This window comes from Anolis sagrei, chromosome X (assembly GCF_037176765.1).
Source record: "Anolis sagrei isolate rAnoSag1 chromosome X, rAnoSag1.mat, whole genome shotgun sequence".
Classification (NCBI taxonomy): domain Eukaryota; kingdom Metazoa; phylum Chordata; class Lepidosauria; order Squamata; family Dactyloidae; genus Anolis; species Anolis sagrei.
The window spans coordinates 74,791,352-74,813,602 of NC_090034.1; the positions used below are offsets into that span (position 1 = coordinate 74,791,352).

General features: G+C 42.0%; 1 protein-coding gene across 1 annotated transcript; it reads left to right on the top strand.

Annotated features, from left to right (window-relative positions):
* Positions 1–1,385: 1,385 nt before the first annotated feature.
* STMN1 (stathmin 1) lies at positions 1,386–8,949 on the top strand. The gene is made up of 5 exons (XM_060784454.2): positions 1,386–1,494; positions 5,689–5,753; positions 6,719–6,891; positions 7,452–7,643; positions 8,491–8,949. Exons 2-5 carry the CDS (start codon positions 5,741–5,743, stop codon positions 8,560–8,562), a joined length of 450 nt encoding a protein of 149 aa, XP_060640437.1. The 5' UTR covers positions 1,386–1,494; positions 5,689–5,740; the 3' UTR covers positions 8,563–8,949.
* Positions 8,950–22,251: the final 13,302 nt, after the last annotated feature.

The window sequence follows — 22,251 nt, forward strand, 5'->3', positions numbered from 1 at the left end:
GACATCTGGAGAGCTTTCCAACGGGATTGTCCCCTTCCATGTCAAAACACTCCTGCCATGTATTATCGAAGGTTTTCATGGCCGGAATCACTGGGTTGTTGTAGGTTTTTTCGGGCTATATGGCCATGTTCTAGAGGCATTCTCTCCTGACGTTTCGCCTGCATCTATGGCAGAGGTAGTGAAGTCTGTTGGAACTAGGAAAAAGTGTTTATATATCTGTGGAATGGCCAGGGTGAGACAAAGGACTCTTGTCTGCTGGAGCTAGGTGTGAATGTTTCAGGGCCTTCTCTGTGGTTGCCCCCCGACTCTGGAACACCCTCCCCAAAGACATTAAACTAGCACCCACGTTGGAAGTCTTTAGGGAGAACTTGAAGACCTGGCTATTCCGATGTGCCTTCCCAGAATAGGATAACCCCCCAGCACCATGTCCCAGAAGCACTTTAGTTGAGTTTAAGACTCTCTGCACATTGCACTTGCCCAAAATTCCAACATACCACCGTCATACCCAGCACCTTTTAACCTGTACCCATCATTGGCCCAGCCTGTTTTTAATGTGTAATAGTGTAATGTTTTTGTCATTGCTTATGTTTTAATTTTTGCTTTGTAATGCATTGTTATTGTTTGCTGTTGTTGTGTTGAGGCCTTGGCCTTTGTAAGCCGCATGGAGTCCTTCGGGAGATGCTAGCGGGGTACAAAAAAAAGTTCAATAAATTAATAATAATAATAACTGATCACCTTGATTAGCATATAATGGCCTGACAGGAAGCCACAGGGAGGAGGGAGGGAGCTTGTTTTCTGCTTCCTTGGAGACTAGGACACAGAACAATGGCTTCAAACTACAAGAAAGGAGATTCCATCTGAACATAAGGAAGAACTTCCTGACTGTGAGAGCCGTTCAGCAGTGGAACTCTCTGCCCCGAAGTGTGGTGGAGGCTCCTTCTTTTGAAGCTTTTAAACAGAGGCTGGATGGCCATCTGTCAGGGGTGATTTGAATGCAATATTCCTGCTTTTTGGCAGGGGGTTGGACTGGATGGCCCATGAGGTCTCTTCCAACTCTTTGATTCTATGATTCTATGAGGATGCTTGCCAAAGTGCAGGCGAAACGTCAGGAGAGAATGCCTCTAGACCATGGCCATACAGCCCGAAAAAAAACCTACAACAACCCAATATGCTGTGCCCAGGTTGGTTCCTCAACTCCCGCCATGGCCTACATCCCCCATCAAGCCTAGAAGAGCGCGCGCCAGGGGAGACCACGCCTCCTCCTCCCCCTGAGTCGCCTTTCTCTCCTTCTTCTGAGAGGAGAAGGAGGGGGTCCTTCTCCTCTGCCTCCCCCGCCGCGCGGCACGTGCCGCTCCTTTCAGCCAATCCGGGGGCGTGGCCGCGTCACGTGCCTTTTGTTTGGCGCTTTTGTGGCGCGGGCAGGGCGGTTGGGAGCGCAGTCTGTGCCGAGGCGCCGAAGCGAGAGGAAGACGGAGGAGGAGCGGAGCCGAGCAGGTGGGTCCGACGGGGAGAGGAGTGGGGAGGCCTCCTTGGGACGTCCCACCTCTAAGCGGGGAGGCGAAGAGGACTGCTTGGAACCCCTCAAAAATGGCCTGGCTATTGTTCCTTGGACTCGCCATGGGCCGGCCCCTCCCCTTTCACTCCCTTTGTTCGCCTCGAACAATAGACCGGCGGCGAGGCTCTCCTCAGCGCGCCTTCTTTCTTTTTCTCCGAAGAGCGTGAGGGAGGGGGGGGGGTCCTTTCCCTCAGGTGCCCGGATGTTACCGTTAGTATTGGAGCGCGCGCCCCCTCCCTCTGAGGGCGAGGCTGGTTGCCTGCGCGCGCGCGCGCTCTCTCGAGCCGTTTGAATTCTAGAGCGGCGCGTGCGGTGGGCGGGGCCAGCATTAATTTTTTTTTCAAACCCTCCTGCTCGTCTGATAGGCTGCCTGGCGAGGAAAAACGACATCTGATTGGCTGCTTGGCGCGGAGAGAGGGTGGGGCTTGGCGCGTGAAGACCCCGCCTCTTCACACAAAGAAAGGGAGGAGGGAGAGCTGTCGTTTTGGGGGTTTTTTTCATCTAAGGGAGGGAGGAGCGGAGAGTGCTCTTTGCCTCCCCAAATACAAATCCTGGGCGTTGCTGTTTTCCCTCGCCTCGTTCTCTTTCTGCTAAATCCCACTCATCAACCCAAACGGTTTTGTTCGCCTCCGTCTCAAAGCGCTGTTCCTTTGTCTTGTGGCTTTATTTGTATTTTATTTATTATTACTGTAATTACTGTATTTTATTAATATTTAATAATAATAACTTAATATATTGGCGAAGGCTTTCATGGCTGGAATCACTCAGTTCTTGTGGGTTATTCAGTTCTTGTGGTTTTTTTCGGGCTATATGGCCATGTTCTAGAGGCATTTCTCCTGACGTTTCGCCTGCATCTATGGCAAGCATCCTCAGAGGTGACCTCACCTCTGAGGATGCTTGCCATAGATGCAGGCGAAACGTCAGGAGAAATGCCTCTAGAACATGGCCATATACCTCTGAGGATGCTTGCCATAGATGCAGGCGAAACGTCAGGATAACTGCCTCTAGAACATGGCCATATAGCCCGAAAAAACCCACAAGAACTGAATAATAATTTATACCCCGCTCCATCTCCCCCAGGGACACTCAGTGCAGCTTACATGAAGCCACGCCCATTGATACAATACAAGCAATATAACAAAACACAGTTAAAACGAGCAAAATACATAAAATGCAAGATCAAAATAATATACAACGCAGCAATATAAAATCAGACATTAAAAACACAGGGAATTTCACTAGACAGGGCCAGATGCATGGATAAATTATATAAAAAAATTAAAAACACTGGGAGATAGGACAGTGTAACTTATAAGGAGGACGCTCCAAGAATGAGGAAGGATTTCATTGCACAACCCATAAAATAAAGTATGTCTAAGGACATTTTTGTGCAAAGTGTGATGAGGGAGAATCTTAAATTCAATCACTAAATTTTTATTTAATAATAAAATAATAATGAAACCTATTTATATCCCGCCCTATCTATCTCCTCAAAGGGTCTCAGGGCGGTTAGACAACAGAAATCTGCAAACATTCAATGTTGCGAGAAGCTGAACAAAGACAAAAATAACCAAACCCCCCCCCAAATCCCCAAAAACAAATCTACCTAAAAAATAACACATTATACTGCACTATTACTAGTAATATATGTAATATATAATATACCATTATATTATTATATTATATTTACTATATTATTATATATTATTATTATATTTTATATATAAGTTTATATATATTAGTTTCATATATATTTTATATATATATTGGCGTGGGCTGGTCCATGATGTCATGAAGAGTTTGAGACGACTGAACAACAACAATATATATTAGTACATCACAATATATATAATGCACGGTTTGTTTATTTACTCTTTGTACCTTGCCTTTCTCTACGCGGCTTTAGATATGGCAACTATTCAATGCCTTTGAACAATAAACACTTAAAATACATTAAGTTAAAAAATAAAATAAAAAGCACATTAAAAATATATAAAACATTACAATCACTGTTAAAAATCACATCACTACCGGTATAGTACATTATACTATTAGTATATATAGTATTATATAATATACTGTATCATATCGTAAGTTGTAGCATATACAGTATATTATAGTACAACATTAATATTACATACACTATACCAGCACTTACATTACATTGTTATTTCATTATTATTATTATTATTATTACAACTTCAAATATGCAATAATAAAACAGTATTTCATTATATATTATTACATGTATATTACCAATAGCAATTATGTTTAATATATTACTATTACTATAGTACAATATAATATATTGTATCAGCATAGCATAATATTAGTATTATATATTACTATATTGTACCTATACCACTATACTGCAATATTATTAGCAATATTACATGTAATATATAATATCAAATTACTATATTATTATATTGTACTATATTATTATACCACAATATATATAATGCACTACCAGTACATTATACTAATAGTATTACATAATATACTGTACCATGTTGTAGTATATTGAATTTACAATGTATTACATTAATGTTACATACAATAAACGAGCAATTACATTACAATGTTGTTATTTTTATATATTATTATATGATTAAAACTTAAAATATACAATAAACAGTATATCATATTAATAATTATATTTAACATATTAGTATTTTGATATTACAATATTATTATATTGTATTGTTAGATTTGTATTGCATTATAATGTTATCAATATTATATGTGTATATATAATACATTCTATACATTCTATTAGCATACCACAATATATATATTACTATATTGTACCTACACCACTAAACAGCAATTATACAATTATATTAATGCTTTTAATTTGATTTTGCTCCTTAACAAAGCAAATCCAAAGCCTGTTAGAGGTGTGGGTGTGTGTTTTTGTTCCTGGAGATCCTTGACTTTTTTTCAATGCCCAGGTAAAATAATATATAATGTAATAATAATAAACTTGATTTATATCCCACCCTCATCTCCCTGAAGGGACTCAAAGTGGCTTACAGCACCATAATGGTGCAAACCAGAAACAAGATAAACAACAAAATTTAAATCAACAAAAATCAAAGCAAAATAGTATAAAAATAAAACAACATATTAAATTGATGTAAGAACATCTTTCATAAGTGGAAATAAACAGTGGTGATGTTATATAAATCAATTAAAACAATCCAGCCACTTGTCTGGTTAAAGGGTAAAGTCCAATTAAAACTTAGTCCCATTTAAGTCCTTTGGCTGCTAGATATTGCATTAACAACTGTCAAAACACCTGTCCATCCTTCCAGGGCATCCTTTTGTACCTTGAGCCTCCTCCCCAAGCTCGAAGGCAGCAAGAACAATGGCTTTGCCTGCCTCTGATCAGGTTGATGAAATGAAATAGCTCATCCTCTAGTCCGAGGGAGGGCTTTAGGGAATCAAATAGCATATGCACATGCTCTTCTCCTTCTTAATCAACAACAAGGAAGGGACAGATGGAGAACATCTGCCCAGTGGCTTAAGTGTTCACGGCTGGGAATATACTCCCAGTGTTTGACCACCAGCATCTTATTTTTAGTAGATGCTGCTTGTACTGAGCAGGAGGAAAGGATAAAAACCCCAATATCCATTGTGAGATGGTTAGGTGCCCAAGCAACCTCTGCTAGAACTATTTCCAGCTCTATATACCATGTACTTGGGACAAAAAATGTTTTTATTAGAAACAACTCATACATTTCCAGTATTTGTTTTTGCTTGAGGAATGTGAGTAGTGGACAAAGAGGAAGCTGTTTGAAAAGAGCAGATATGCTTAGCTTGGAACCAGTATAAAACAAAAGACCATTTTGTGTCATCGTAGCAACATGGGTCATAAAACATCAAAATGCCCCAAAGTCCTGATGTATCTGCTCTTGAGTATTATACGTTTACATAAGGAAAATGCTTTTGTCCTTCAATATTGGCTATTGCTTCATGTGCTGCTTTAACCCTGAAAAAAACAAAAGACTGGAGTAGCTAGAGGAAAAGTCAGGGTCTGTGAACTCTTAAAAAACATTTACTATTCTAATCAAAATCATAGAGCAGTGATATATAGCGTTTCTATTTATATAATGTTTCTGTTTTCCTAGTGTTCAGTTGCTGAAGTAGCTGCAGAACATTCTTCTGAAATCTGACTTAGCCATGGCTTCGTCTGGTAAGTATTTTGATCAATCTATGGGTCAATCACTGTATGTCTAATATATATGCTGTTGTTTTTTTTCATGAGTCAGCAAGAATATATCAGTGAAGTTCATTTATGATTTATTCCTTAAGATGGGGGTCGACCCTCTGAATCCACAGATTCTTTATCCATGGTTTCAGTCTTCCGTGGCTGGAAAATCAGTGATTTTGCCATTTTATATAAGGGGAACCATCTTACTATACTGTAATCTATTAAAAGACAGGAGCATCCATGGATTACAGTATCCATGGAGGGGAAATGAAACCCAAATGGATACCAAGGATCCACTGAGTAAGCCCTTTAGGATTACATTATATTGTTCAGCCATTGAATGTATAGTAATTAAAGGTAATGAATGGGTCAAGCTTGTAGACTTGACTAATATAGTAGCCTGTTTTCTGATAGCTAAGTCAATAGAGATTGACAGATCTCTACTGACAAATGGGTTTTTTTATTTTATGTTTAAAGTTCAAACCTGTAGTCCAGACATGGGCAAATTTGGGCCCTCCAGGGTTTTTGGACTTCGACTCCTACCATTCCAAACAGCCTCAGGACCCTTCCTTTTCTCCCTCAGCCACTTAAGCTTACATCCTGAGGCTGTTAAGAATTGTGGGAGTTGAAGTCCAAAAGCCCTGGAGGGACCTGGCACTGCTCCAAATGATGGTGGAATGTTATGTACAACTTAGATAAAAAAGCTGAGACAAGACTTAGGTAAAATATGCTGTAATGTTTTTTCTTTCTTTTTGGTTATCACTTTCTACAGTGAATCCGTTGTAGGTTGGTGAGAATGTCTGGAATCCTGTTAGCCCTGGCTTACAGCCGTATTACTGATGTGCATTTGGAACTGTTTCTTTCCCCTTTCGGGGTCTTAAGTAGCACAATTTGTCAACCCAGTTTCTTTAAAGAGTGCTGATAGTTAATGGCCATCTTTCTTGTAGACATGCAGGTGAAAGAATTAGAAAAACGTGCTTCTGGGCAGGCATTTGAGTTGATACTTGGCCCACCTTCAAAAGAAGCTGTTCCAGAGTTTCCTCTTTCTCCTCCAAAGAAAAAAGATCTATCACTGGAAGAAATCCAAAGGAAACTAGAAGCAGCAGAAGAAAGGCGTAAGGTAAATAAGCATTTTTTTTATACTCCCGAGTATAGTGTATATCACTACAATTTGTTCTGTCTGAACTATCTGGATTTGTGCCACAAAATCTTTATGTACTCATTTCATTTGGATGTTTAAAAGCAATGCTTTTGGATTGTGTGACTGTGGAGCAGAACAGACAACTCCGCATCTGTATGCTTGTCTACTATGCCCTGCTATATCCGTTTTATACTAATTTATGCAATGCTTTTGATACAAAATAAAATTTAAAAAATCATTTGGAAAGGGAACAGGAGTGTTGAGGATTTGCCTGATCACACTTATGTCCTGTTTGGAACTAAATAGTAGACTGGTTTCAGTAAAACAGGCATGGGGAAACTTTGGCCCTCCAGGTGTTTTGGACTTCAACTCTCACAATTTGTAACAGCCTGGCTCTTAGGAATTGTGGGAATCGAAGTCCAAAACACCTGGAGGGGCCAGAGTTTGCCCATGCCTGCAGTAAAACATGTGATAAAGCCAACACTTGGAAATACTTACAAACCACTCTGAACTAAACATGGAATCCACCTATATTGCAGTCCCATGAAGCTGAGGTGTTGAAGCAACTAGCTGAGAAGAGAGAGCATGAGAAGGAGGTGCTGCAGAAAGCAATTGAAGAAAATAATAACTTCAGCAAAATGGCAGAAGAAAAGTTGACTCACAAAATGGAAGCTAACAAAGAGAACAGAGAAGCACAATTGGCTGCTAAGATGGAGCGCTTGAGAGAGAAAGTAAGTAGCATTCTAGTTTCTTTACAGCTAACAAAATGTCTCCATAAAGTTATGTTTCAATGACATCCTAGAATTTTTGTGTAAGTAGAGAACAAATTTACACGAGATTAGCCTTTTTCTTTTCTCCCAACACATTTTTCTTTTTCTCCCAACACATTTACACGAGATTAGCCTTTTTCTTGAATACTACATCAAAAGGATAAATACATATACATTTGGCACATGTGGATTGGTAATGGGAGTACTTCAATGTGCAAGTTGTGATTTTGAGATGACACTTGAATAAAATGCAGTGAGCAGGACCCCTCCCCCATCAAGAAATTTGAACAAATGTCCCTAAAGGAAAAGCAGGCTATGTTGGCTGTTTCCTGCTGTAGGAAGATAGCAGTAGGGGCTTTGTGGAAATTGATACCTCCTGCAGCCTCTTGATTTTAAAGGGGGTTAGCTCCCCTAAACTTCCAGATAAACCTTTTAAGCGTTGCGGCAGGGAGGAGGAATGGGCTAGGACTTCTGCCATGCCCCCCTTTTCTACTGATACCAAAACTGTTGGGTAAATATATTCCGCCCGGTAGACTGAGATGTTCTTCTATATGGATTAGCAGTTCCTGCTGCAAACTAGACTTAGTGATAGAGGCTCTGCTTTCTTCAAAGCAAACTCATATTTGGAGTCAGTTCCTAAAAGTGGATTAAAAGAGTGTCGGGGTGATTGCTGGACACAAAGCTTAATGTTACTCATCAGGGATAAAACAAAACATGTCTCACAGAATCTAAATTACAGAATACAAATCTTGTATCAGTTTCTCTCAAAACCAGAGACGTATTTACTGTCTTAACTCTGCTTTACTAGGAGAAGCATATTGAAGAAGTACGGAAGAACAAAGAAGGAGGCAAAGATTCTGGCGATAACGAAAGCGACTGACTTCATCCTGAAAGCTGACTTTCTCCCCTTTGTCTAAATATCCAAAGACTGTATTGGCCAGTGTTGTTTTTTTGTTAAGTTTCTAGAAAACCGATGTAGAGCTATATAGTTAGATCTGACTGTACACTTGCTTTGGGGAATTAGAGGGGAGCCCTTTCATGTTCACTCTTTTTCTAAAATGTTGTCTTTCCAGTGTAGCTCTCTTGTTGCATTTCTTCTATTCCAGTGCATTTGTTCCTGGATTGATGGCTAGTTCTTGTATTCAGCTCTGACATATTTGTGAACGAAATATGTAGTGTAAAGTTCATGCTGAATCTGTTACACTTCAGAATCTTCAGATATTACTGTATCCAAGTAACTTAATAAAGCTGCACAGTGCTGTTATCACAGGTGACTGTTTCTGAGACTAGCATGGCTGCTAAATATGCAACGCCAGTGTAGCTGTGGCTCTAGAGTATTGTGATGCCATATTAGAATGAAAATGCCTGCAAACAACATTCTTGTATCTGTTGGCTAGTGATATTCTTCAGTGGCTATTGTTGCCTGTTGTCCCAATTCTACAATAAGAGCTTTGTCTTGCACCTCAGCAGTTGTCAGCTGCTGTTTTGTTCAACAGTTTAGAACCACCTCCTTCTATATGCCTGCATTTCCAACAACTGACTCCCTTGTTCACATGTGACCTGATTTGACTTCAGAAGCATTTGCCTGTTCATTTTGAAGTCACATTTAAAGCATTGAGTATCACAACCAGCAAGCCACTACCACTGGAACCTCTGCTCAATTTTCAAGTGTAATAATGAATACAGGTTGGGGAAAAAGATAGGCTTCGTGGGACCAGGATCTCTTAACTGGCATTGTTGGAACATAATTGTTTTTAAAGCAATGCTGAGATTTAAATTTAAAGCAGCTACTCTCACGTGCATTTAACAAGAATTTCAGCTTCTTGCATCCCTACCCCCCCCCCCCCCAAGTTTTCTGACAAGTTAGTAAACAGGAAATTCTTGTGTTTTGGAAAGGCATTTAGTTGTGCGGTTATTACATCTTGAAATTAAACATATTACCATAAAGGGAAGGTTAGCATTTCAGCTTGGATAACTATCATAGGAAACCTCTACTTTTAAACTGGAATTCATAGCACCTGCTCAGTGCTTTTTTTGTATATCCAGAGTTTAGAAGGCTTACCAATTAAACAGCTCCCCCAAGCGGCACAAATGTTAACAGTTGCCTAAAATAGCTATAACCGTACAAGACAAAACTCATAATATTCTGATTTTAGCATATAAACATCTGTGACAAAACAGTTACTGCAGTCAAAATATTAATTGAACATTAATCTGGAGTACTTTATGTAATGGTTCTTTCTCAGCTACATTACAGTACCAGCTACTTACCTTTGTAGGAACCTACTTTGACAATGTGGGACACTGTTACATAAGATTTCTCCCATCTCTTGGAATGTTTCTTCAAAACGCGTATAACCGGTGGCAGGTTCTTCATGCTGTATTTTAATAGTATAAATGTGAAACTGCTTCCTGTGCATGTGTTTCCAGATTTGTTTTATCTACTTGGTCATCTCATCAACATATAAAATTTATAACTACTCATCTGTGTAACTTAGTAGATCTAGTCAGCCTTCAATAAATAGACTTAACTAATGTTGGTGCCTTTTCCTTGCTGTCCTGAGGGTAGCAATGATCTTCCCACTGGTAAAAGCTACTTGTAGTATTTGCAGAAGTTGAATGGTGTACCAGATACTGCCTTAGTGCGCCTGAGACCATGCTGTCTGTGTTTCGCCAAAGCTAGATTGATCAGTTAACTAAGAAACACATTAATCTTTCTACTCAACCAAGAGTCTGTGTTGAGCAGATGTTTAGATTCTGCCAGAACATAGACATACACTTTATAAATATCGGACATCTTTTCAACCAGTGTGGTACTGTTTTGTTACTTTATAAAAAATCCTTGTAATACAACACAGCTCAAAAAACATTGAGTCAGAGCACATGAACAAACAGCATTTAAGGTTTTCAAACACATTTCATAACTCCTGTTACTGTAATTGGAGCCTCCAGGTTGGAAAACTGATTTTATTCCTTTGATGGACCTTTACAGTATGATTCTTCTCTTCATTAAACTATGCTTTTAGAGTCATCAAACGCAGACTGACTCTACTTTGACAATCTTCAGTCACTTATCAGTAATTATGCATGTGATCAATACATGTTCTCTAAGATATACCATAAATGGAAAAACATGGTATAGTTCTAAATTTAGAGTGCAGCTTGTTATTTCTCTTGGCTGGCTAATGGGTGGATATTACTGACAAAAGCCCACTATACCATGTTATGTTTCTGCCAAGTCTTATTGCCTCATTTTTTAATGAGGAAAACCATCCATACTGGGTTGTGTGTTTTCCAGGCTGTATGGCCATGTTCCAGAAGCATTCTCTCCTGACGTTTCACCAGCATCTATGGCAGGCATCCTCAGAGGTAAGATTCTCACAACCTCTGAAGATACCTGCCATAGATACAGGCAAAACGTCAGGAGAGAATGCTTCTGGAACATGGCCATACAGCTTGGAAAATACACAACAACCTAGTGATTCTGGCCATGAAAGCCTTTGACTATACATCCATATTGCTCTACTGCACTGGCACCAGTCCACACTGGGTTGCCTTTAACACTGGTACTATTTCTAACATGTCTTGGAGTTCATTAGATTTCTCACCTCGGAACATCGAAAGTATTTGTAAACATTCTGTTTACAGGGTTATTAAAACATCTCTTGACATCTTAATGTTGCCATTTTATTTGTCCTTTATAGTAAAACAAGAAATAATAGCTGGATTTTAAGTGGAAACGGGAAATAAGTGAGCTGGAAGTCTTTCTTTGGTCTTTCCACCAATGACAGTATGGGGCATGTGGGACAGTGGAAGCTGGCTAGGATAAAACACACATCTAAGCTGTGCACCAAACTGCAAAATAGGTTCACATCAAAAAGTGCGTCACAGTTGGGGAGCTTAAAATTAGAAATACACGTGGTTTGGAATTTCAAGTTAATCCTTTTTTATATTGATGCAGAAGGCCAATTTAGCTCTGGCAAAGCTTAAACTTTTTCCACTCGTGACCTTTTCTGCTGCATAATTTTCTACATAACCTCCAGGTATATAGCCATATACAGTAGGCATAAAAATCAAACAACTGATAAATCATCTGCAAGCGTTGCTAAATGGGCTGATTTTCCTTTTTATGAAGTACATCTGAAGCATCTGCTGAACCCACTGCAAATGTACAACAGATTCATGTAATTTTCCAAAACAACCACTAAGTAATGTTCAGAAAACTCCACAAATTTTTCAACATCCCAAAATGGAGCTTAGGGGAACCCATTTGGGGTTAGAACCCACAGTTTAAGAAGCAGTGCTCTGTGGTACTCTGGGTGTGCATCTAGGATTGCATTTTAGCACCTGTTCAAGCACTGAAAAACATGTTTAGTGACAGCAAATATTGCAAAGCGAAAGGTGGTTTCAGGGGATAAACATTGGCAGGCACCATTGCGTTGCAGAGCCATGCATGGCTGCTTCCTTCTGGATTGTCACATCAAGCAAGATGGATGATGGCGATACCATTCTTTACATACAGCTCAGACATTTCAGGATATTTACTGTTGAGTTCATCTCACCCCTCTTGCAAGAGGGAGACTGGTTTGAGATATTTATTCTCATATCAAAATCTGGCCATTGCTTAGCCATTTACTTTTGTTTTGCTATGGTAAGAAGGGCATGTCACTTTTGCGACTCCATATGTACTGGTGGCGGCATGGCTCGGGCAACAACAAGTGGTGACAGATCCCAGGTGTTTCCATGAGATACTCTCAAGTGCTGATGCAACTCCAAGATATGTGCAAATATGTTCAAGTATGCCCCTGGATGTGGCTTTCATGAAGTTGCCGACATCATATATGAGGCTTAGCATGTTAGCCTCTGAAAGCTTGTTTTCTGTCCCACTGCAACCTTTTTGTCGATCTCACTGGAGAGGCCACATTGGGTGGGCTTTCCCATTGTTTCTCCTCATGAGAGTGATACCCAAAATCCAGAGAGACAAGTCAAAGTATATAATGATTAAGCTGTGGTGGTCTAAGTAACTGTGGTTCACTCCATTTCTGTACTGTATTAGGGCAACTGTGTGAAGTTCTCACAATACACAACTGGAAGATAAAACTATCAAGCTGATGATGTGGAAATACTTTCTCTAGTCCAGCGTTTCTCACCCTAGGGGTCAGGACTCCTGGGGGGGGGTCATGGGGGTGTCAGAGGGGTCGCCAAAGACCATCAGAAAACACAATATTTTCCCAGAGTGGTCAGCTGTGAATCGCACATTTGATATATTCCTGCGCTCGCGCAGGCAGCGACAAATATTTTCTGTTGGTTGTGGAGGTTCTGTGTGGGAAATTTGGTCCAATTCTATCGTTGGTGGAGTTGAGAATGCTCTTTGATTATAGGTGGACTATAAATCCCAGAAACTACAACTCCCAAATGTCAAGGTCTGTTTTCCCCAAGCTCCACCAGTTTTCACATTTGGGCATATTGAGTATTTGCACCAAGTTTGGTCCAGATCCATCATTGTTTGAGTCCATAGTGCTTTCTGGATGTAGGTGAATTACAACTCCAAAACTCAAGGTCAATGCCTGCCAAACCCAGTATTTTCTGTTGATTATAGGAGTTCTGTGTGCCAAGTCTGGTTCAATTCCATCGCTGGTGGAGTTCACAATGCTCTTCGATGGTAGGAGAACAATAAATCCCATCAACTACAACTCCCAAATGAGAAAATCAATTCACCACAAAACCCACCAGTATTAAAATTTGGGTGTATTGGGTATTTGTGCCAAATTTGGTCCAGTAAATGAAAATACATGCTGCATATCTGATATTTACATTACAATTCGCAAAAGTAGCTTACTGGCAGCACATGGGGAGCCGAACCAAAGTTAGAACATCACCCCTAGACTTGTATTTCTCAACTGCCGAGTATGCCTGTTCTGTTTGGCACAAGACTGCCCTTGCGAAGCAGGTGAACATAGCATTGAACGAAACATGCAGAATAATTACAGGATGTCTCAAACCTACATCTGTTGATAAACTCTACAAGCTAGCTGGCATTGCCCCCCCCCCCCCCCCCATGTGCAACAGGAAGTTGCTGCTAACTTTGAGAGAAATAAGGTTGAACACTGTGAAGGCCACCCACTACATGGCTATCCTCCTCCCAGCAGACTCAAATCAAGGAAAAGCTTCATGAGAACCACCACTCCTCTTAACGTTCCTCCCCCTCCCCCAACAGCAAGAGTATCCCTCTGGGAAGCGAAACCAGGAAATCCCAATTGGATCCCCCCCCCCCCCCAGGGTCTTCCTCCAGGGGCAAACCAAGAATGGGCAACTTGGAAGCTGAGTGGGCAGATCAAAAGACAACCTAGCAAAATGGCACGACCTAAACGACTCCCCCACCTTGTTTGACTATGGAGCAGAACAGACAACTCCACATCTGTGTGCTTGTCCACGATGCCCTGCCTCATGTACAGAGGAAGAATTGTTGGAGGCTACAGACAATGCCGTTGCTGTTGCCTGTTTTTGGTCAAAAGATATTTAGCTCCTTGTGTTCCTTCTATTTTTTATCGGTTTTATACTAATTTATGCAATGCTTTTGATATGAAATAAATAAATAAGTAGCAAAATTACAGTTATGAAGTAGCAACGAAGATAATTTTATAGTTGGGGGTCACCACGACACGAGGAACTGTATTAAGGGGTCAAGGCATTAGGAAGGTTGAGAACCAGTGCTCTAGACCAGGGGTCCTCAAACTTTTTAAACTGGGGGCCAGTTCACTGTCCCTCAGATCGTTGGAGGGCCGGACTATAGTTTTTTTTTTAAAAAAATCAAAAAAATTCCTATGCACATTGCACATATCTTATTTTGCTGTGTGGAAGGGTCCTTCGAGGGGGTTCTTTCTAGCCCTCTTTAGGCAGTAATTCCAGGAGCAGAGAATGGGAAATCTTCCTATTTCTAGTCTGAACAAAATCTGCCTACCAGTATTAAAAAAACTCTAAAATTATAACTGTAAATAAAAAACAACAGTCAAACACAGGGGAACTCCAGACAAGAAACAATCAGGGCCAGCTAATCACCTCTCAACAAAGGATTCTCCCTAAAAACTGTCAGGCTATGAAATGATAATCAAGGTGGCCAATTGAAACATTCATACCCACCTCCAACAGACAAGAGTTCTTTCTCCCACCCTGGATCTTCCACAATTTTCTTAGTTAAAGGTTTTCCTCTGACATGAAGTCCAGTCGTGTCTGACTCTGGGGTGTGGTACTCATCTGCATTTCTAAGTCGAAGAGCCGGCATTGTCCGTAGACACCTCCAAGGTCATGTGGCCGGCATGACTGCATAGAGCGCTGGGGCAGCCTCCCTTGGCTGGCTCACACTGCCCATCGGGCCTGACGGATAGTGTGAGCCTGCCAAGGGAGGAGTAGGCCACGCAGAGCAGCTGCCCTTGGCTGGCTCACGCTGCCCATCAGGCCTGACGGATAGCGTGAGCCAGCCAAGGGAGGGGCACTGTGGGGGGGGCGCTCCTCCCCCCGCGGGCCGGATAAGTGCCCTTGGCGTGCCGGAAGTGGCCCGTGGGCCGTAGTTTGGGGACCCCTGCTATAGACTCTCTTCTTGAAGCTGTTGAACCTATCATGGCAGCCACTCAGAATTCCTGAGTGTTACTTGGTGGCAATCTTATTTAACTTCCAGATAATTGGTAAGCTTTTGTTCATTCAGAATCCATTGTTCACAACCTTTCTGAAGGGTTCATCCTCCAGTGTTGGATCCAACACCTCAATGGATTTGGGGCTTAGTCCTTTCTTAACTCTCCAAGAGATCACACTGCCTTCTTGGTGGCTATTACATCAGCTAGAAGAACAGGAAGGCTATGTGCCTTTGACCTGAAATACAACATAGACCAACTGGACATTTCTTTTCTGCCAAAAATTGTGACAATCTTTCATTTGATTCTGGACATTACTTGGCTTGCATTACTGCAGAATCCTTCAAATGTTGAAGATCCCTTCTGTTTCCTTGACGTGTTGCAAGTGCCAGCATTTTATGTGGACAAAACTGCAGCCTTATATGGATCTCATAGACTTCCCTTTTTGCTACTCCTATGAGAAGAAAGGACCATTGGTTGTTCCCAGCACCGCTCAAAACATGTTGCTCCTACAATAATGATTGGTCCTCCTGCACCTGGCCTTCGAATGGACAAAAAAAAAGACCCTCTCATTCAGGCCTGGGCAAACTCCAGGTGTTTTGGACTTCAACTCCCACAATTCCTAACAGTCCACTGGCTGGTCCAAAACACCTGGAAGGCCCAAGTTTGTCCATGCATGGTGTAGAGCAGGGGTCCTCAAACTAAGGCCCTCCAAGGTCATTTACCCAGCTCTCTATCATCGTCAACCTAAGTCTGAAACTACTTGAAAGCACACAACAACAACAAAACAACAACAAAACAACAACAACAATGTTATCTCATCAGCCCAAAGCAGACCCACACTTCCCATTGAAATACTATTAATGTGCTGTCGCACGCTGGGCCTGTACATAAGACTGTAGACAGGAGATAAATTCTGTGTGCCCAACGGGACGCCGGGGCTGCCTCAGATTAAAGGCCTTTGGATTTCCTTAAAACAGAGTCTTTAGATTGCTTAAAGGTTCAACAAAGTTCTTTATTATTGAAATCAAACAGGTACTTTAAGGCTTTCTTAACAGTCTATTGGCTCTCTCTCTCAATATTGTCCACAGGGAACAGGCACTATCTTCATAACTGTATTTTAACTAATGGGGGAATCCTTAACTTCTAATCTGGGCAGTCTGTCTTTGCCTCTGATGGCATGGAGCCCCTGCACCTGGTACCAACTGCTTCTGGCTTCCGCGAGTGACCCTTACCAAGCAGAGCTTTGTAGACTTCCAGGGGAAAAGGAGTTCAGGTTTCCGTGATGGCTGGCTGAAGTGCTGTGGGACCGGATTCCCTCAGCAAAGGAGCTGTAAGGCTGAAAAATCCTTGGCCAAGCTATGGGGCTTTTTCTCCCTGGCCAAGCTGTAAGGTGGTATATCTCCTGGCCAAGCTGTGGAGCTGTATCTCCCTGGCCAAGCTGTAGAAGACGAAGCTTTCTACAGGAGCTCTTGGTTTTATGTCCTGTATGAAAGGCTTCTCTGTGTGGACTGGCCCAAAATGGCTCCTATTCCCTCCAAAACCCCAAAAGGGGGCGGGACCAGGGAACCTAAAGATAATTGACAGGTGGCTTGCCCTATGATTGCAGCCAAAAGAAGCCACATATCTGCAGAGTCCCTGAAACTTAGGACTACAACAAACATTCAGTGCAAAGCAAACAAAACTGGAGCTCCTGGTACAGCTGTACCTGCACAATTAAGTTTATATTTGTTAAAATTGTTCTTCATTTTAATTATTGTATTGTTTTTAAGTGGTTTTTTTTTGCACTACAAATAAGATATGTGCAGTATGCATTGGAATTCATTGATGTTATTTGAAGCTTCCGAGCAGTCTTCAAAGGCAATCCCACGTAGAGGGCGTTGCAGAAATGATGGACCCCTCTAACCCTCTAACAACTACCATGTCAAACTACATAGAGAAGCCACTGAAATCCTCAAGCGTGTGGACAATTTCAACAGAAAGGAGGAAACCATGAGAAATGAACAAAATCTGGCTACCAGTATTTAAAAAACTCCAAAATCAGGACAGTGAAGGAAAAACAACACTCAAAAACAGGGGAATTCCAGACAAGAAAAAATCAGGGACAGCTAATCACCCCAACAAAGGATTCCCACAGGCAGTAAGAAGCCACAACTTGAAATTGCTAGGCCATTAAATGCTAATCAAGGTGACCAGTTGCAAAATTAATATTTGCCTCAAGCACCGGGGGGCCCGGTGGCGCAGTGGGTTAAAGCACTGAGCTGCTGAGCTTGTTGACCAAAAAGGTCGCAGGTTCGATTCCGGGGAGCGGCGTGAGCTTCCGCTGTCAGCCCTAGCTTCTGCCAACCTAGCAGTTCAAAAACATGCAAATGTGAGTAGATCAATAGGTACCGCTCCTGCAGGAAGGTAACGGCGCTCCATGCAGTCATGCTGGCCACATGACCTTGGAGGTGTCTATGGGCAACGCTGGCTCTTCGGCTTAGAAATGGAGATGAGCACCACCCCCCAGAGTCAGACATAACTGGACTTAATGTCAGGGGACAACCTTTACCTTTACCAAGCAGACAAGAGCTCTTTCTCCCACCCTGGACATTCCACAGATACATAAAACCTGTTTTCTTAGTTTCCAACAGACCTCACAACCTCTGAGGATGCCTGCCATAGCTGCAGGCGAAATGTCAGGAGAGAATGCTTCGGGAACATGGCCATACAGCCCAGAAAATTTGTAACTACCCAATCATCCAATCGGTCACTCTCCTGCTTCATTTCTTGATCCATGCTATACTCCCCAACAATATTTGGTTCCGCTCCGTTTATTATTTTTGTGCTCCATTTTCCAGTGATTTCCTGAGTAAAACACTAACCGGGGTGAATTACAGAGAGCGGTCAACCCTCCTGTTTAAGAAGCTCCATTGGCTGCCATTTATCTTCCGGTCCCAATTGTTGATTTTATTTCATATTTTGTTATGATGTATTTTGTTGTTGTGTGTTTATTATGTTGTATTATTTTGGGCTTGGCCTCATGTAAGCTGCCCTGAGTCCCCTTTTGGGGAGATGGTGGCGGGTTATAAATAAAGTGCATTATATATAAAACACTGCGCAATTATCTGAACTGAAAAATGCCCAAGTCCTGTTTTAACTTGCTCACCCCAAGCATTGCAATAATAATCTAAATAAATAAAAATGTAATGTTCGTTTGTGATACCACCAGAACTCAAAAACCACTGGGGGAATTGACACCAAATTTGGACACAAGACACCTAACAGTCCAATTTATGTCCTCCACTCAAAAAAATTGATTTTGTCATTTGGGAACTGTCGTTGCTGGGAGTTATAGTTTACCTACAATCAAAGAGCATTCTGAACTCCACCAATGATGGAATTGGGCTAAACTTAGCACACAGGGCTTCCAGAAAAAACTGGAAGTGTTTGGTGGACATTGACTTTGAGTTTGGGAATTGTACTTCACCCACATCCAGAGAGCACTGTGGACTCAAACAATGAGGGATCTGGACCAAACTTGGCACAAATATTCCATATGCCCAAACAGGGCCGTAGCCAGAAAAAAATTTCGGGGAGGGTTGACAATTTTGGGGAGGGGTGTGTGAAAATTTCGGGGAGGGTTGAAAATTTGGGGGGGGGGGTTGAAAATTTTGGGGGTGGGTGGGGTTGAAACCTGCCTCCTAGCTCACACTGAAGCCAAGAGCAGACCTGCAGGGGGCAGAGCAACCTTCAATAGCCTGCAGCTCCACCCCTTTCAACCACCTCCACCAAGTCTGGCCCCCAACTTGGTTGCTTTGCTACATCGGCTATTGCTGCAAGTAATGACAGTGTGAATAAATTGTCAATATTTGCTTGAGATAGTGCTCTTACCTTTTTGCATCTCATAGACTTAGCATGGGGATTTGGTTAACCAGTTAAAATTCATGAGTAAACCAGGTTTTTTTAAAAAAAATCTGAAACATTTCGGGGGGGGGGGGGTTGAACCCCTAAAACCACCCCCTCGCTACAGGCCTGTTCCCAAATATGAACACAGATGTTGTTTAAGGGAAATAGACCTTGACATTTGGGAGTTGTAGTTGCTGGGATTTATAGCTCACCTACAATCAAAGAGCATTCTGAACTCCACCAATGATGGGATTGAACCAAACATGGCATACAGGACTTCCATGACCAACAGAACACACTGGAAGGGTTTGGTGGGCATTGACCTTGAGTTTGGGAGTTGTAGTTCACCTACATCCAGAGAGCACTGTGGACTCAAACAATGAGGGATCTGGACTAAACTTGGCACAAATATTCCATATGCCCAAATATGAATACAGATGGAGTTTAAGGGAAATAGACGTTGACATTAGGGATTTGTAGGTACTGGGATTTATAGTTCACCTACAATCAAAGAGCATTCTGAACTCCACCAATGATGGAATTCAACCAAACATGGCATACAGGACTTCCATGACCAACAGAACACACTGGAAGGGTTTGGTGGGCATTGACCTTGAGTTTGGGAGTTGTAGTTCACCTACATCCAGAGAGCACTGTGGACTCAAACAATGATGGATCTGGACCAAACTTGACACAAAAATTCCATATGGCGAAATATGAACACAGATGGAGTTTGGAGGAAATAGAACAGTATTTCAGTGAGAGTCCAGTGGTATCATTGGCCACAGCGCTTCTTGTACTGGTCTTCTGCTCTTCCCCAGTTGAATGCCTTCTGATCCGGGAGTCTCATCAAGGATTTCAGATTTTAAAAATCCAGAAATGGTTCACATCCTGGGAAGAGCAAGAAAGGCGGAGCTCACTCCCAAGACCATTCCTCTCCCAAGTGCAGGTGAAGATTCCCCCCAACCTGTTCTCCTCTTTCCTCCATCTCGCCTCCTTTCTTCCCTTTCCCTCAACATTATTTACATGTACATAACACAGCACACATGCACATTAGGTCCAAGTGTCTGGAATTTCGGGCTCTTCCCAAGGGCCTGGAATATTAGAGGTATTTTGGCAGAATGTGAGCGGTTCTGAGAAGTGCTGCCTTCCTTCTGCAGCATGTGGATTGGCGTTCAGTCCAAATTAAGGCTTTTCATGTGCTTTTAACCCATTGCTCCGGTGACGCAATGGATTAAACCCTTGTGCTGGCAGGACTGAAGACCGACAGGTTGTAGGTTCAAATCCGGAGAAAGCATGGATGAGCTCCCTCTAATAGCTCCAGCTCCCCATGTGGGGACATGAGAGAAGCCTCCCACAAGGATGGTACATCGAAACATCTGGGCACCCCCTGGGCAACGTCCTTGCAGACGGACAAATCTCTCACACTAGAAGCGACTTGCAGTTTCTCAGGTTGCTCCTGACACAAAAAAGTGCTTTTTGGGGTTTCTTGGAATGCCTCCAAGCGCACCAACCACTATTGCTACCACTGCTGTTCTCTTTTGCCATAGTTGTTCCATTTCCATTTGTAAGTCCTTGTATTTTGTGATCTTTTCCAGCTCTTTGTCCTTTACACTACTATCTCCTGGTTTTGTTTTGTTTGTTTGTTTGTTTGTGTCAGGAGTGACTTGAGAAACTGCAAGTTGCATCTGGTGTCTCCTGGTACTGCAACATCTATATAAATAAAAATATAATGTTCGTTTGTGGGATTAACATAACTCAAAAACCACTGGACAAATTGCCGCCAAATTTGGCCACAAGACACCTACAAACCACAAGATACCTACTAACTCTTTGATTGTAGATCGTAGGTGAACTATAAATCCCAAGAACTACAAACTCCCAAATGACAAAATCAAAAAATTTTGAGTGATTGACATACATTGGGTTGTTAGTTGTACGCTGTCCAAATTTAATATCAATTTGCCCACTGGTTTTTGAGTTCTGTTAATCCCACAAATGAACATTACATTTTTATTGATATAGATTGTTTGTTTTCAGCTATGGTTTTATGTTCTATGCACTTTTAGGATGTTGCGAGCTGCCTTGAGCCTGCTCCCGAGGAAAGAGGCATAGAAATCGCTGAAATAAATAAATAAACATCCTTCATCAGGGCCGTAGCCAGAAAAAAATTTCGGGGAGGGTTGATAATTTTTTTTTGGGGGGGGGGGGGTTGAAATTTTTTTGGGGGGTTGAAAATTTCGGGGGGGGGGTTGAAAATTTTGGGGTGGGTGGGGTTGAAACCTGCCTCCTAGCTCACGCTGAAGCAAAGAGCACAGCAGGGGGCAGAGCAGCCTTCCATAGCCTGCAGCTCCACCCCTGTCAACCACCTCCACCAAGTCTGGCCTCCTTAATGAGAGCATTCAACACCCCGCCCCCCCTCAACTTGGTTGCTTCACTACATCGGCTATTGCTGCAAGTAATGACAGTGTGAATAAATTGTCAATATTTGCTTGAGATAGTGCTTACAGTTCTGGAGGGATTCTTATTTTTTTTGCATCTCATAGACTTAGCAGGGGGATTTGGTTAACCAGGTAAAATTCATGAGTAAACCAGGTTTTTTAAAAAAATCTGAAACATTTCGGGGGGGGGTTGAACCCCTAAAACCACCCCCTCGCTACAGGCCTGTCCTTCATCCCTTTTCTCCCCCTCCCTCCCTTCTTTCCCTTTTTCTTCTTCCTCCCTCCTTCTCCTCTTCCCATTCCTCCCATCTCCCCCCTCCCTTCCTTCCTTCTCTTCTCCTTTCTCCCCCTCCCTCTCTCCTCTCTTCCTGCACATCAGCGCATCATCTTCTGCGCAGGCAGAAGCCTCTTCCCTGCCACTCCTTCTGTTAAAGCAGGCCTTCCTTTAAATATATTCCTGGCCTTGTTTCCCAATTGACACCAAAAACAAGGAGTTTGCAGAAGCAAAACCCACGGTGGCTTCTGTGAGTGCCAGAAAGTCTTCCTGATCATGTGCAGGATACTCATAGGTGAAGTCATAGTTTTTCAGCTTGCAACTTGCTTATCTTTTTG